The sequence below is a fragment of the Salvelinus fontinalis genome, chromosome 17, assembly GCF_029448725.1.
Source record: "Salvelinus fontinalis isolate EN_2023a chromosome 17, ASM2944872v1, whole genome shotgun sequence".
Classification (NCBI taxonomy): Eukaryota; Metazoa; Chordata; class Actinopteri; order Salmoniformes; family Salmonidae; genus Salvelinus; species Salvelinus fontinalis.
Window position 1 is genome coordinate 44,874,215 of NC_074681.1, and position 16,260 is coordinate 44,890,474.

Genomic DNA, 16,260 nt, shown 5'->3' on the forward strand with positions numbered 1-16,260 from the left:
AGCTGATGCTCTCATGCATGTTTCAGTGTTACTTGCCTCGAAGTGAGCATAGAAGTAATTTAGCTCGTCTAGTAGGCTTGTGTCACTGGACAGCTCTTGGCTGTGCTTCCCTTTGTAGCCTGTAATAGTTTGCAAGCCCTGCCACATCCGACGAGTGTCAGAGCCGGTGTTGTACGATTCGATCTCAGTCCTGTATTAACGCTTTGCCTGTTTGATGGTTCGTCGGAGGGCATAGCAGGATTTATTATAAGTATCCGGGTTAATGTCCCGCTCCTTGAAATCGGCAACTCAAATCAAATCTGTTTATAAATCCCTCCTTACATCAGCTGTACAGAAACCCAGCCTAAAACCCCAAACAGCAAGCAATGCAGATGTAGAAGCACGGTGGCTAGGAAAAACTCCCTAGAAAGGCCAGAACCTAGGAAGAAACCTAGAGAGGAACCAGGCTATGAGGGGTGGCCAGTCCTCTTCTGGCTGTGCCGGGTGGAGATTATAACAGAACATGGCCAAGATATTCATAGATGACCAGCAGGGTCAAATAATAATAATCAGTGGTTGTCGAGGGTGCAACAGGTCAGCACCTTAGGAGTAAATGTCAGTTGGCTTTTCATAGCCGATCATTCAGAGTATCTCTACCGCTCCTGCTGTCTCTAGAGAGTTGAAAACAGCAGGTCTGGGACAGGTAGCAGGGTTCCATAGCCGCAGGCAGAACAGTTGAAACTGGAGCAGCAACAAGGCCAGGTGGACTGAGGACAGCAAGGAGTCATCAGGCCAGGTAGTCCTGAGGTATGGTCCTAGGGCTCAGGTCCTCCGAGAGAGAGAAAGAAAGAAAGAAAGAAAGAAAGAAAGAAAAAGAAAGAAAGAAAGAGAGAAATCAGAGGCTACTCTACCCTTAAGCTCAGTGCGGATTTTGCCTGTAATCCATGGCTTCTGGTTGGGGTATGTACTTACAGTCACTGTGGGGACGATGTCATCGATGCACTTATTGATGAAGCCAGTGACTATTGTGGTGTATTCCTAAATGCCAGCGGGAGTATCCCGGAACATATTCCAGTGTGTGCTGGCAAAACAGTCCTGTAGCTTAGCATCTGCTTCATCTGACCACTTTTTTATTGACCGAGTCACTGGTGCTTCCTGCTTGTAAGCCGGAATCAGGAGAATAGGATTATGATCAGATTTGCCGAATGGAGAGGGGGGGGGAGAGCTATGTAAGTGTCTCTGTGTGTGGAGTAAAGGTGGTCTAGAGTTTTTTTCCCCTCTGGTTGCACATTTAACATGCTGGTAGAAATTAGATAAGAGGCTGCTGTTCTCTCCTGTCGGTACGGGGTATAACACGCCAGCTGTATGTTATTCATGTTGTCGTTCAGCCACGACTCGGTGAAACATAAGATGTTTCAGTTTTGAATGTCCCGTTGGTAGGATATACATGCTTTTAGGTCGTCCATTTTATTTTCCAGCGATTGTACGTTGGCCAATAGTACCGATGGCAAAGGCAGATTAGCCACTCGTCGCCTGATCCTTACAAGGCACCCCGATCTCCTTCTGCGAAACCTCTGTCTCCTTCTCCTGGTAATGACGGGGATGAGGGCCTGTTCGGGTGTCTGGAGTAAATCCCTCTCGTCCAACTCATTAAAGAACAATTCCCAATGGGCTGGACGATTCTCTTCTCATCACTCATCTTGAAAAAAATGTATACTAAAAACGTGGAAATCAATTAATCTGCCATCATTTATACAAAGATAAAATTGAATGATTTATTATTTAAATGTTGAAATTGCATGGGCGACCGAGAAAAACGAATTGTTCCAATTTAAGGCCAAGTGGCAAACAATAATGCAGGCACTAAGGATGGGGGTGTGAGCGTGCGGATCTGGGCAGATGAGAAGTAGTCGTTTTTTGTGTACATCTGTAACATTGTTGTTTGTATTTGGAATGAAAAATAGGAAATAATAATGAAAAAATATATAATACTGAGTCTTACAATGATTGTCACATAGTGGTAGTAGTATTTTCAAAGGCTTTTACAACATTTTTGTTGACTATGCGTATTTAATGGATAACGATGGCCACTATGTACTTTTAAGGCTAAAGATAGTTTTTCTGGTAAATAGGCACTTTGTTTGTCCTCTTGTTTGATATTGTCCTGCTAGAGCATATGTGAAAAGAGATAGTGTTTGAAACGAGAGAGAGAGAGAGAGAGAGAGAGAGAGAGAGGGGAAAGAAAGAAATGGAGAAAGAGATATGCACGTGTGTGTACAGTATGTGTCCGCGTGTCCGTGTGTGTGTGTCCGCGTGTGCGTTTAAGAGTGAGCTAAGCTACTAAAGTGATGTAGTAGACCATTAGAATGAATCAGCCAACCGTCCTTTTAGAGAATGGAGCGCAAACAAGAAGCAGGGTGCTCGCTAAGAGCCTCTTGGCTGATGGCCCCTTTACTGCAGCATCAGTGCCACTGTGGTGACATTGCATCCCAATTGGCTCCCTATTCCCCGCATTGGGCTCTGGTCAAAAGTAGTGCACTATGAGCCCTGGTCAAAAGACGTATACTATATAGGGAATAGGGGTGCCATTTGGGACACAGTCCAAGCCTTTTCAAACTCTCTCAGCAGCCACAGCTACAACAATTTCATCAGTGTCTATGGCAGGGTGAACTTCAAAACCTATTGATTTGATGCACCTCGGCTGAATATCATTGAGCGCCTGTCAGCTCACATTCATCATAGTTATTATATGGCATGAAATAGGATGAAATGAGACTTGCCAAATTGTAATTGTATGGAAATGGGTTTGGAAATATATTGTTATTTTTCACCCTGTGGTGGAAACTGTACATTTTAGTAATGCATTAATGTACAATTATATGGCGTATGAAATTATAAACAAAGACACTAGAAGGTGAGATAGTGCTGGACAAATCGATTATTGTGGACTTTATTCAGTTTTATCACCGTATACAACATAAAATGGGACTATTTCCCGGTGAATTTTGGAACACAATAAATTATCTTATTTTTCCATTGATCATTTTAAATGATGTAGTTTCAGTCACAGTCATTTTGCCAAATCAAATGGTTTGCTAAATACGGGAAAAATAAGGTTTAGTTTCTTATATTTACCCACAACACAATTCAAAATATCAGAGATAAATAGTTTGCAGTTTTTTACTTTGTTACCTTATATTTATGATTTCATATTTTCAGTAAAGTGCATTGTGACTGTTTAAATGCACTTGAAATCAATTGTGATTCGATTATATGGGATAATATTGTCTTTATAGTCTACTGGAAAAGATACAGTACAGAAGGTACACAACAGTACAGAAGGTACACACCAGTACAGAAGGTACACACCAGTACAGAAGGTACACAACAGTACAGAAGGTACACAACAGTACAGAAGGTACACACCAGTACAGAAGGTACACAACAGTACAGAAGGTACAGAAGGTACACAACAGTACAGAAGGTACACCAATAAATAGATACCATATTGTTTATCTGTACCCCCTCTAGATATGTAAGATCACGCACAAAGCATGACATCGACATGCGAATCGGGATCCATTCGGGATCGGTCCTGTGTGGGGTGCTGGGACTGAGAAAGTGGCAGTTTGACGTGTGGTCGTGGGACGTGGACATCGCCAATAAGCTGGAGTCAGGGGGGATCCCTGGGTGAGTTAACAACTATGAAAGTATTATATTCAATTTGCATTTCAAATTGAATTTCGACCTATAAACATCCATAGACATCTGCTATTCCATGACCACAGATGACTTTCCCTCTATAATTCCATATGATACGTTATTGTCTTTTTACATGGAAATTCCTTTTGTAATAATCAGCATACAAATACACAAACACAACACATATATTAGATGCAGTAGGAAAAACTGGAAAGTTAGTACACAAGTCACACATTTACATTTTCACGTATTCAAAGTCTCTGTGGCCTATTGTCCGACGATGTATTAGGTTCTATGCATCATAGAATGTGTGTGTGTGTGTGTGTGTGGGGGGGGGGGATGGGGTTCAGGTCTCAAAAGTGGTCTAATGTCAGTATGAGTCCAAAGTATAATTTTTTGCCAAGTTATTTCATGGTAAATACCAGGTGACCTTTTTCTGTGAATACTCTATACAGTGCATCCCTGTTGGCCGGCCTCGAGGGAATACCCTGCAGCTTGCGATTATCCCAACCTCTGAGAAAGTCCATCAGCAAATGAGCGTCCTACAGTGGGGATGAAATCCATGTGCCAAATCACCCTTTAGAAAGACTTTTACCGTGATTGGTTTACAAACAAAGGGACATTGGATGTGATTGGCTTTGGGTGGATGTTTTTTTGCTGTTGATCAAATCTACAATTTAAAGGGGAAGTCAAGCCGAGGGTTATATTGTGACATTTTGCTCCTCGCCAAGGAAATGTGATGCGGCTATCCTTATCGTTGTTGAATCGAAAGCTGCAGGCAACATCTGCTGTTGGAATTTATGATGACAGCGGGTTATGATCCTTACCCTTCCTCTGCGCGCTTAATGTAATTCAACTGCGTAATATGCTTATAATGACGATTATTCCTCAAAATATTCTATATATCGGTGCACTGCGGAGATACAGGAATAGATATCAAATGCAAAATGGGAAGTGGTTAGATAAATGGTTATATGGCGTTAGACTCTTAGGTGAGGGCCTGTAGTTGATCTGTCTATTAGGTTAACCTGTTGGGGATGGGGGCGCTGTTTAGACTATTTATGCTAATGTGGCTAATTTTTTAAACGGCTTCCCACAAAATCCTTGATCGTACAATATGCATATTATTATTATTATTGGATAGAAAACAGTCTATAGTTTCTATAGGAGTTGAAATTTTGTCTCTAAGTGGAACAGAGCCCATTCTACAGCAATTTCCCTGACATGGAGTCAGATTTGAGAAACGTTGGCCACTTTTCTGAAGTCATTTAAAAGGGCTCTGTCGTTGCTATGACTATACGGACACTTCTTACGTCTTCCCCTGGATGCCTTTACGTGATGACGATTCCAACGGGCTCGATTGCTCGTTCACAGGCCCTACAAATGAAAAAAACCTTTAGCTAGCAAGTCTTTTCTTGCTGCGTAACGCGCGTGGAAGACACCGACCCTCTCCTGTTCCAAGCGTTAGTTTAGCCTGTTATATTTCTCCGGTCATCTTTTCACTCGTTATAGGAGTTACAAACATCACAAAGTAGTTAATTTAAAGCGTTTTATAGCAATTTATATCCGTTTAGTGCGATTTTGGGACATTTATTTTTGCAACGATGTGAAAAGTTGGGTGCGCTTTTCAGTTCATCCCGAACGTAGTTGACATTTCCACATGGCAAGAGGACAGCTTTCCACCAAAAGACGATTTCTCCCAAGAAAGGATCCTTTGCCCAAGATACTGATGGAAGAACAGCTCAAGGTAGGACATTTTTATTATGATAAATCGTGTTTCTGTCGAAACATTTTAGTGGCTTAGGACGCCATGTTTTTTGACGTAGCTTCGCTTGGCGCAAACTGTATTGAAAAGTAAGGATAAATTAAAAAATGTAATAACGCAATTGTATTAAGAATTAAATTGTCTATCAATCCCTGTCCACCCTATATTTTTTAGTCACGTTTATGAGTATTTATGTATAAGAGTAGATCACTGTCTAAGTGGCGCAAGGACGTTTTCTTTACCAGCTTGTCTACATTTCACATTGTCTAACCATGATTTTGGTGGCTAAATATAAACATTTTCGATCAAACTGTATATGCATGTTGTAATGTGATGTTACAGGAGTGTCATCGGAAGAATTCTGAGAAGGTTAGTGAAAAAATTAATATCTTTTGGCGATGTTGACTTTTATCGCTCACTTTGGCTAGAATCAATGCTGGGCTGCTAATTGCTATGTGCTAAGCTAATATAACGATTTATTGTGTTTTCGCTGTAAGACACTTAGAAAATCTGAAATATTGTCTGTATTCACAGGATCTGTGTCTTTCGATTCGTGTATGCTGTGTATTTTTACGAAATGTTTGATGATTAGTAGTTAGGTAAACACGTTGCTCATTGTAATTATTCTAGTCCATTTGTGATGGTGGGTGCAATTGTAAACTATGAAGTCTACCTGAAATATGCACTTTTTTCTAACAAAACCTATCCCATACCATAAATATGTTATCAGACTGTCATCTAATGAGTTTTTTTGTTGGTTAGGGGCTATAAATATCTTAGTTTAGCCGAATTGGTGATGGCTACTGGTGTTGGTGGACAAATAAAAGATGGTGGAATATGCTAATGTGTTTTTAGGTAATAGATGTACATCTTTACATATTGTGTCTTCCCTGTAAAACATTTTAAAAATCGGAAATGTTGACTGGATTCATAAGATCTGTGTCTTTCATTAGCTGTATTGGACTTTAATGTGTGAAAGTTAAATATTTTAAAAAAATATTTTTTTTGAATTTCGCGGCACTGGTTTTTCAGTGGGGGGGGGGGGGGGTGTGCCGCTAGCGCCACGCTGATCCTAGACAGGTTAAACATGGTTTGCTACTGCATTCTAGAAAACAGCATTCTGTCTCAAACCCAGTATTGATGCGTGGGTAAAATCAATGGGGAAGCCAAGCCAGGAAAATAACTTAACGGAGTTGTAATAATAATTGCGTTGTTTAACCATGACCCGTTAGTTCATATGTCCCTGTCATATATGAGGCCGAGACAACAAGAAGACAACAGACGCACAGTGGCAGAATAAATTCAATCTTGTGTTTGTTTCATCACAAAACCGGAGTGCTACATCTGTCCGATGAAGTCCACACAATATATTGTATTTAGATGACCGACAGCATGGTCAAGTTGATGTTTCCGATATTTTCGGACTGCTCAACAACTATTGATTTAGATCCACAGAGGTTTACTGCAAGTGGCGAAGAAAACAGAATCTGCTATTCCAGCACCATTTCAAGTTCAACATCTCAAAGGATTCAAGTCGCCTATGCTTAGTCTAATACAGTGACAACTTAAAGATATCAAAAACGATTTTGCCTAATCAACCTAAGCTAAATATCACGTGGCTGTCCGTGACACTGATTTTATGTGTGTGTGTGTGTGTGTGTGTGAGCGCGATTGTGTGTGCGTAAGTATAAAAAAACATGTTGCCTCACCCTACTTGTAGAAGAACGGCATGCCATGTTGCCAAAACTGTCATACCAACACAATTTCATAGTTTCCCTTCGAAATTTGAAGTACTATGAACGAACATCTATTTTTTTTATGCATTCATTCTGCATGGTTACAGTGTTAATTCTGCATGGTTACAGGATTAAAACAGAACCAATTCAAAGGCTTAAATGAAGCTATTAATTCTGAGTGGTTAAGGTTAGGGCTATGGTTTGGAGAAGGCTTCAAACGAAACAATTCAAAACAACGTGCAATTACCCTCAAGTATCATCAAGTATTCTCGAGGTTTGACCTACCGAGTAGCGCAGCGGTCTAAGGCACTGCGTCGCAGTGCTTGAGGCATCACTACAGACCTGGGTTTGATCCAGCGACAACCGGCCGTGACCTGGGGACCCATGAGGTGGTGCACAATTGGCCCAGCATCGGAAGGGTTTGGCTGGCCAGGGTTTCCTAGTGGAGTGGTATAAGCAGTGCGCTCCGGCTCCAGGCATCACAAGATCGCTCCCAGTGTTGGGCAATAGTTTTTATTTTATTTTGTGAGCACTGAGGAAGGCATATATTGACGTTCTGGGGACCTTTTCAAACGTCCAAAATCGCTGTCTATTCCTAGCGATCAGTCTGGTCATACAGTGTACACACTGTTAGTTTGTGATGTCCTAGACTAGGCTACCTGACTAAAATACTTGCTTGCCTAACTTCCTTTCATGGGCAACGATGAGCCAGCTAGTTAACGTTAGCCTAGGCTACTGTGTGAACACCCTATCAAATTAGTGGATTCGGCTATTTCAGCCAAACCCGTTGCTGACAGGTGTATAAAATCGAGCACACAGCCATGCAATCTCCATAGACAATTTGCAGTAGAATTGCTTTACTGAAGAGCTCAGTGACTTTCAACGTGGCACCGTCATATTGATGCCACCTTTCTAACAAGTCAGTTTATCAAGTTTATGCCTTGCTAGAGCTGCCCCGGTCAACTGTAATTTCTGTCATTGTGAAGTGGAAACGTCTAGGAGCAACAATGCCTCAGCCGCAAAGTGGTAGGCCACACAAGCTCACAGAACCGGACTGCCGGGTGCTGAAGCACGTAGCGCGTAAATTAAACATTGTCTGTCCTCAGTTGCAACACTCACTACCGAGTTCCAAACTACTTCTGGAAGCAACGTCAGCACAAAAACGGTTCGTCGGGAGCTTCATGAAATGGGTTCCATTGGCAGAGCAGCCTAACACAAACCTAAGATCACCATGCGCAATGCCAAGCGTCGGGGGGAATGGTGTAAAGCTCGCCGCCATTAGACTCTGGAGCAGTGCAAACGCGTTCTCTGGAGTGATAAATCACGCTTCACCATCTGGCAGTCTGACGGACAAATCTGGGTTTTGTGGATGCCAGGAAAACGCTACCTGCCCCAATGCATAGTGGCAACTGTAAAGTTTGGTGGAGGAGGAATAATGGTCTGAGGCTGTTTTTCATTGTTCTGGCTGGGCCCCTTAGTTCCAGTGAAGGGAAATCGTAACACTACAGCATACAGTGACATTGTAGACGATTTTGTGTTTCCAGCTTTGTGGCATCAGTTTGGGGAAGACCCTTTCCTGTTCCAGCATGAATATTCACCCGTGCACAAAGCGAGATCCATACTGAAATGGTTTGTCGAGATCGGTGTGGAAGAACTTGACTGGTCTGCACAGAGCCCTGACCTCAACCCCATCGAACACCTTTGGGATGAATTGGAATGCCGACTGCGAGCCAGGCCTAATCGCCCAACATCAGTGCCGAACCTCACTAATGATCTTATGGCTGAAGGTCCACGCAGTGAAAAGTCTTCCCAGTAGAGTGGAGTCTGTTATAGCAGCAAAGTGGGAAAAAACACCATATTAGTTCCCACATACTTTTGGTCATGTAGTTTAGGTTCATGATGAACTTCCACCCTCTCAGGCCCAGGGCAAAATGTATGAGTTTATGGTTGGATCCAAATTTGCATTATAATTAATGGCCAGTACAGGGAATTAAGTACAACCACAAGTACAGATCTCTATCTCCATCCATGGCTAATTTGGGAAAGTGGCGATTTTAGCTAGCTAGCTAGCTAGCCACCGGAGGACAACGACACAATGAGATTCCAACAAGACCTTTTTTTCTGTCAATTAGGTTTTTCTTTTGATGTGATTAGTGGTTAAGCCAAAGCGAAATTTTTTGGGGGGGGCACCAGGACCATTCACAATTGAGCTCACTCAATGTAGCTCAACACTGATTGGCTATTATTTTATGTTTTTTTTTTATCAAGGGAGGCCAAACACTCGTGTTGAAGTAACAATGTTAATTGCAACAACAGGGGCAGGCAAACGACAGCTCAAGGCATGCAGGGCTCGATAATCTACAGTAGCTGCAAAGGTACAGGACAGCAGGCAGGCAGAGTGATCAGGCAGGCGGGCTCAGAGTCAGGACAGGCAAGGGTCAAAACCAGGAGGGCAAGAAGAAGTGAGACTGGGGAAAACCAGGAGCTGAGAAAATGCTGGTCGACTTGAACAAACAAGACGAACTGGCACAGACAGACAGAAAACACAGGTATGAATACCTAGGGGATAAGTGGGGAAGATGGGCGACACCTGGAGGGGGGTGGAGACAAGCACAAGGGCAGGTGAAACAGATGAGAGTGTGACATCTACGATGATAAACTTAAATGTGTGCAATTGTTTTGAATGGAATAATTGGAAATTAGTCGTTTTGACTGTATTGTTCAGGAGCTGATCATTTTACAACCAAATAATGGTCAAATGTGTTTTCCTTGCCTCCAGCAGGCACATCAAACATTCTGGACCTTACTGTTACATTTATTGTTAATAACCTATGTAATTGAATTGCTCATCAAATGTAACAATAGAGACAAGTGTGACTTGACAGCATGGTCATCGGTATCACATTATTTTGATAGTCCCAAATTGATGATTTTGTTCTGTCAACAAAATGTCAACTACAGTAACCCTAACCCTTGCCCTAACCTTACAAATGTATCATAGCCCTAACCTTTACCCTTAACTTCACCCTAACTGTAACCCTTGCACGCAATTTCATGTCAACAGATGTTCAGTTGGTAGTTTGTTGACAGTTTGAGCAGCATAGACCACATCAAAAATAAAGTGTATGTACTGGCCACCTAATGAAAACCTCGTCCTCAGACGAATCCACATCTCCAAGGCGTCCCTGGACTGCCTGAATGGTGACTACGAGGTAGAGGAGGGCCATGGCAAGGACCGCAACGAATTCTTGCGCCGCCACAACATTGAGACGTACCTGATCAAGCAGCCCGAGGAGAGCCTACTCACGCTGCCCGAGGACATCATGAAGGAGGCGACCAGCACCGACCGACGCGTCAGCAGCACCACCTTCAACCAGGGCTCCTGGAGTCCCGAGCTGCCCTTCGACAACATCGTGGGCAAGCAGAATGTAAGTCCTGATCGTTCCCTAACCGTGTTCATGTAGCTAGCTGTCTGTGGGAATTACTGGCTCAATTTGTTTGTCTGCCTTTTTTTTGTTTTGTGAGAGTGAGCAAGCAGAATGTATGTGTTGGTAGCCATGGTGGTAGGGATGTGAGAAATGTCAAATTTCTCTTAACGTTTAAACTGCCATATAGTTTTTTCCCCAAACGTTTTAAAAACAAATATAAAATTGACTCGAGTTCTAAATTCAGATGTGGTTCTGTGTATGACTGCTAGGGGGCAATGCAGTTCAATTTACCGTGTTCTTGACTACTACCTAATTACCGGTCGTCACTAGTTACCACAGCCACACAGCCATAAATCCTGCCTATATTGCTACAATTTATCTCCTTAAAATGTCATTTTAAACCCAACCTTAACCCTAACATTAACCACACTGCTAACCTTATGCCTAACCCTAACCTTAAATTAAGACCACTTGTTTTACGATATAGCTATTTTTGACTTTGTGGCTGTGGTAACTAGTGGAAATTGTACCAGACGGTGCTCACCTTACACTACTCAATGTTCTCAGTTGTCAGTACGTACTTCATGTCCCACTTCTCATCAATGTGATGGCTTGATGCAGTAATGTATGACAGTGTGTTCATAGACAACAAGTCTGGTTCTAGACATGAGTATTGAAGACAACATCCTCTACCAATGACAATGGCTACATATCAACTTCAGTCATTTCTGTAATCAGCGCTGTGCTTTTCCCACTCCGTCCTGCCAGCAACGGGTTGGGTCATCCCTTTCAGCATTGTACCTTTACTGCATATCTCCTCCAACTAATGTTACAGCATTGTTGCATCAACTATTTGTTTAATGAAATGTTTCTCTTTATGATGATTAAGGCTTGTTAGTGGTCGTTTTGTGATAAGTGCACTATGATTTTTATTTGTTAAACGTGAAAGATAAATGTTTTTCAGTTAGGTATTTTCTCTAAACGTTATGTTGTTAAAGTGTTTAAACGTTCACACCCCTAGGAGCCATGTATTGTGGTAAGTTTGTCATTTGTCTCATTGCCTGTATGTTTTCGAGAATGGACAACCAGAATGTAGAGGTCCTTCGGAAAGTATTCATACCCCTTGATTTATTCCACATCATTGTCTTACAGCCTGCATTCAAAATGGATTAAATTGATTATTTTTGTCACCCATCTACACACAATACCCATAATGACAAAGTTAAAACATGTTTTTTGAAATCTTAGCAAATTTATTGAAAATATCTATTTTACATATGTATTCACACACCTGTTAGAATCACCTTTGGCAACGATTACTGCTGTGAGTTTTTCTGGGTAATTCTGAAAGAGCATTGCACACCTGAATTGTACAGTATTTGCACATTATTCTTTCAAAAATAATTTACGCTCTGCCAAATTGCTTGTTGATCATTGCTAGACAACCATTTTTTTAAAAGTCTTGCCATAGATTTTCAAGCAGATTTATATCAAAACTGTAACGCGGTTATTGTCCTTATCAAAGGTGAGTTCATCTCCCAGTGTCTGGTGGAAAGCAGACTGAACCAGGTTTTCCTCTAGGATTTTGCCTGTTTCTATTTTATGCTGAACTCCCCAGTCCTTAACGATTACAAGCATACCCATAACATTAAAAATATGGAGTGTGGAGTTCAGTATTGGATTTGCCCCAACGTAATGTCATGGATCCCCCCGTACTGCTGCTCATTCTGCTCACCAGTTCCGGAGGTCGACGTCACCGGTCTTTTAGGTTGCACTGAACTGTGTCATTACGCACACCTGCTTCCAATTCCTCACTGATTGTGTTTGTATAAATGTGCCCTTTGTTTCCCCATCGGGCTGTCGATTATTGTTCCCATGTCCGTTGGTCGTGTGAGTACCTATGTGTTGTCTCAGCCTGTGCTGCGTGTTTTGTGCTTTGTCCATTACGGGTCTCGTCCCGTGTCGTCTTCGAGGTTTCCCTCGCTCTTTTGTTTGGGTACGTCCCAGTGTTTTGTATACGTGTTTGTTTTGGGTGTATTAAAAACCCAGATTGTGTATTCCTGTGCCTGTCTACAAATCCTTCATACCAGCGTGACACATAACACTTTGTTAAAGTGAATTGCTTTGCCAATTCTTTTGCAGTATTACTTTAGTTCCTTGTTGCAAACAGGATGCATGTTTTGGATTTTTTTAAATTCTGTACATGCTTCCTTCTTTTCACTCTGTCAATTAGGTTATTATTGCGGAGTAACTACAATGTTGTTGATCCATCCTCAGATTTCTCCTATCACAGCCATTCAACTCTGTAACTGTTTTAAAGTGTCCTTCCTGAGTTAGGAAGGATGCCTGTATCTTTGTAGTAACTGTTTGTATTGATACACAATCCAAGGTGTAATTAATAACTTCATGTTCAAAGGGATATTCAATGTCTTGTCTGTTTTTTCTTTTCTTTTATCAATCTTCAAATTAGATGCCCGCATTTGCGAGGCATTAGAAAGCCTCTCTGGTCTTTGTGGTTGAATCTGTGTTTGAAATTCACCGCTCGACTGAGGGACATTACAGATATGTGGGGTAAAGAGATGAGGTAGTTTGACGATGACACAACGGTGGTAGGCCTGATCACCGACAACGATGACACAGCCTATAGGGAGGTCAGAGACTGTGGTGCCAGGACAACAACATCTCCCTCAACGTGATCAAGACAAACAAGATGATTGTGGACTACAGGAAAAGGAGGGCCTAACACGCCCCCATTCTCATCGACGGGGCTGTAGTGGAGCAGGGTGAAACTTCAAGTTCCTTGGTGTCCACATCAACAAGCTATCATGGTCCAAACACACCAAGACCGTTGTGAAAAGGGCACTTCAGCGCCTATTCAAAAACACCTATTCCCCCTGAGGAGATTCTACCTGTAGGGTTCTGCATTTATTTTCTTAATCAACCTTGTGTTCTTGAACGTAGCCCTATTTCTTTGTGTTCTTGAACGTAGCCCTGTCTTTCATTTTTGTTTATTGATTTCACCTGTGTTAGTTACTCACCTGGTCTCATCAGCTCCTTATTTAGTTCAATTCATTCTGTTTGTGCCTTTGAGGTGTTGTTCGTTTTGACTCTACTAAGCCTTTTCCCAGCTCGTTTGTGAGAACCAGTTATAGCCTTCAGTCCTAGTTTTAATTCACCTGCCTGTTTGCCTACATGTGTATGACCATTGCATGACCGTGACCAAGATTCCTGCCTTCTGGGAAGGCGAGATAAACACCTGCCGCGCTCTGTGTGTGAATCTACACCTTTTTCTCCCTGAGTATTCATTACAGAATACCTCACCCAAAAAACAGAATGATTCAGCGTGTAGTGCTGTAATACCCTACGGAGGTTCACCTGGCTGTAACTCAATGCTGGGGTTCCAGTATGTCATGTTAAACGTGTAGTGCTGTAATACCCTACGGAGGTTCACCTGGCTGTAACTCAATGCTGGGGTTCCAGTATGTCATAGTTTTGCTTGACTGGGCCATTTGTTGCATGAATAATGAAGAAGATTGCAAAAATGTAATCCAGCAACTCCTCACAGTGTACACCCAAGCACACGCGCACACACAGGCAGTTTACTGGCTCTTGCGCAACTGCGTGGGGCCGCTCTGTCTGTTCGGCAGCGAAACATCAATTGAATCAGATCTACAGTAGATCTAGCTGTTGCCACCTGCTCATATCCCCCGTATAATCTACTGTTACATCATGCATTAAAGGCTTATATTATCATACATATCGGTCTCATCCCTAACAAGTGACCACCTGTAGGCTATGTCACACACATTCTATGCTGATGGGGCCAGCATGTAAGAACTACCAGCTGTAAGGAGATCTCTTTGAGTATTTTATTGATACATTTCATTGTTGTCATTTTATTTTATTAATAGATTGAAATGAGAAGGGAAACAGAGGGAGGGAGATGTAGAGTAGTGGTGAGGCTGGGATTCCTACCCACGCTAAGGTTGATGGCTATGTGCTGCAGGCGGCGTTACCCACTAGACCAGCCTTAAGCTCGGTTGAACAGAAGGACACACGGTGAGAATACAGAACGACACCATACTGTCATAGGACAGAACGTCAAGTATTCCACTTTGCACATTGAATGTACAAATTCTATGCAGAAGATTATATTCTTCAACAGTGACTTTAGATCAAAGTACTGTACTGTACCTCTGTGGAGGTGGTTTTTATGATGTAACCATCATGGCTGCATTTCAATTCAATGGAATGTTATTTCTGATAAGATCTGACTCCTTTGTTTCTCACACAATGAGATGCTGTCAGGACAGTCATTTGAAAAGGCTCTGTCTTTGCATATCAAAGGCTCTTCTGCTGCAACTTGATGTGTCTTTTATGTTGTCACGTCTCTCGCTATGGGCTGAAGTTATCCCTCTCATGTGATGTTTATCCTCCGGGCTCTCACCCACTCTTCCTCCGTTAGTTTGTCTGATTCTGTTTTCAGCGTGGTTGGGTTGAGAGTCTGAGCTGGCTGAATATGCTGCTGGGGAAAGAACGTGTGTGTGTGTGTGTGTGTACTCAAAAGTACATGTTCTCTTGATCCTGTACTTGCTTTCCTTACAAGAGTGGCTTAACTGGCTGCTCTCTGACACCCTGCCTTATTGCGACAGTGCAATTACGTGCTTGTCATGTCACCGATGCCATTTTGTACACAAGACACAGTAGGTTGTCTAAAAAAATCCAGGAAAATCCCAATATCAATATCACTGCTTTGGCATACATTATGAGCATGCTTCATTTTTAAGAAATGGCTTGGAGCTGTTGTCAATTTTTATTTAATCAAGGATCACCATTGAAACAAGTGTCTCTTGCAGGGAGCCCTGTATATAAAATGTCCTAAAATACATAAATCTAATACAATATAAAACTAAATACGACACAACACATATTGCACAGACAAAACATAAATATATACAGTACACAGTCAACTAAAACACACATTCTTTATTATATTCTCTGTCTGCTTCCTGAACTGCCCTATGGACACTATTCTACATGTATTTTGGAGATCATTCCAAACATTTTCTGGCTGACTTAACTATTTAGACACCAAAGGAGTCTCCACAGTTAACCAACCCTGTGAACGTGTTTGATAACTTGTAGTTTTTAATCTTAACAGTGAGGTAAGTCAGAAGCTTGTGGAGCAGGGCTTTGTTAACAAAGAGAGCACAATGATGTGATCTACGTGACTTCAAAGAGGGTCAAGCCAGCCTTTTGGTAAAGAATACAGTGACGGGTAATTAAACTATCATTTGATAAAATGAAGGGTGCTATCAAAAATGGCATCCGGAGGTTTAAGAGTAGAGGCGTCTGAATTTTGATAAAAAGTATGACCATAATCAAGATAGAAAGGTTGACTGCACAAACTGCCTACTGCTGACTAGAGAGAGACGAGATCGGTTTCTGTTAAAAAAAAGTCCACTTTAAATCTTGGTTTAACAAGCTCATTCGTATGTTTAAAATTATAAATAATTCTCAATCCAAATGCCAAGGTTTACAATTGGCTCATTCATCCCCCTCTCCCCTGTAACTACTCCCCAGGTCGTTGCTGCAAATGAGAACGTGTTCTCAGTCAACTTACCTGGTAAAATAACGGTAAAATAAAAAA

The 16,260-nt window shown here is 41.9% G+C and overlaps 1 protein-coding gene across 3 annotated transcripts in view; it reads left to right on the forward strand.

Annotated features, from left to right (window-relative positions):
* Positions 1–16,260, forward strand: part of adcy8 (adenylate cyclase 8 (brain)) — a 190,134-nt gene that overhangs the window by 96,588 nt on the left and 77,286 nt on the right. For all 3 annotated transcript variants that reach the window (XM_055867574.1, XM_055867576.1, XM_055867575.1), the window contains exons 6-7: positions 3,511–3,669; positions 10,343–10,610. In XM_055867574.1, coding sequence (XP_055723549.1) covers positions 3,511–3,669; positions 10,343–10,610 — 427 coding nt within the window. The remainder of the gene's footprint in view (positions 1–3,510; positions 3,670–10,342; positions 10,611–16,260) is intronic.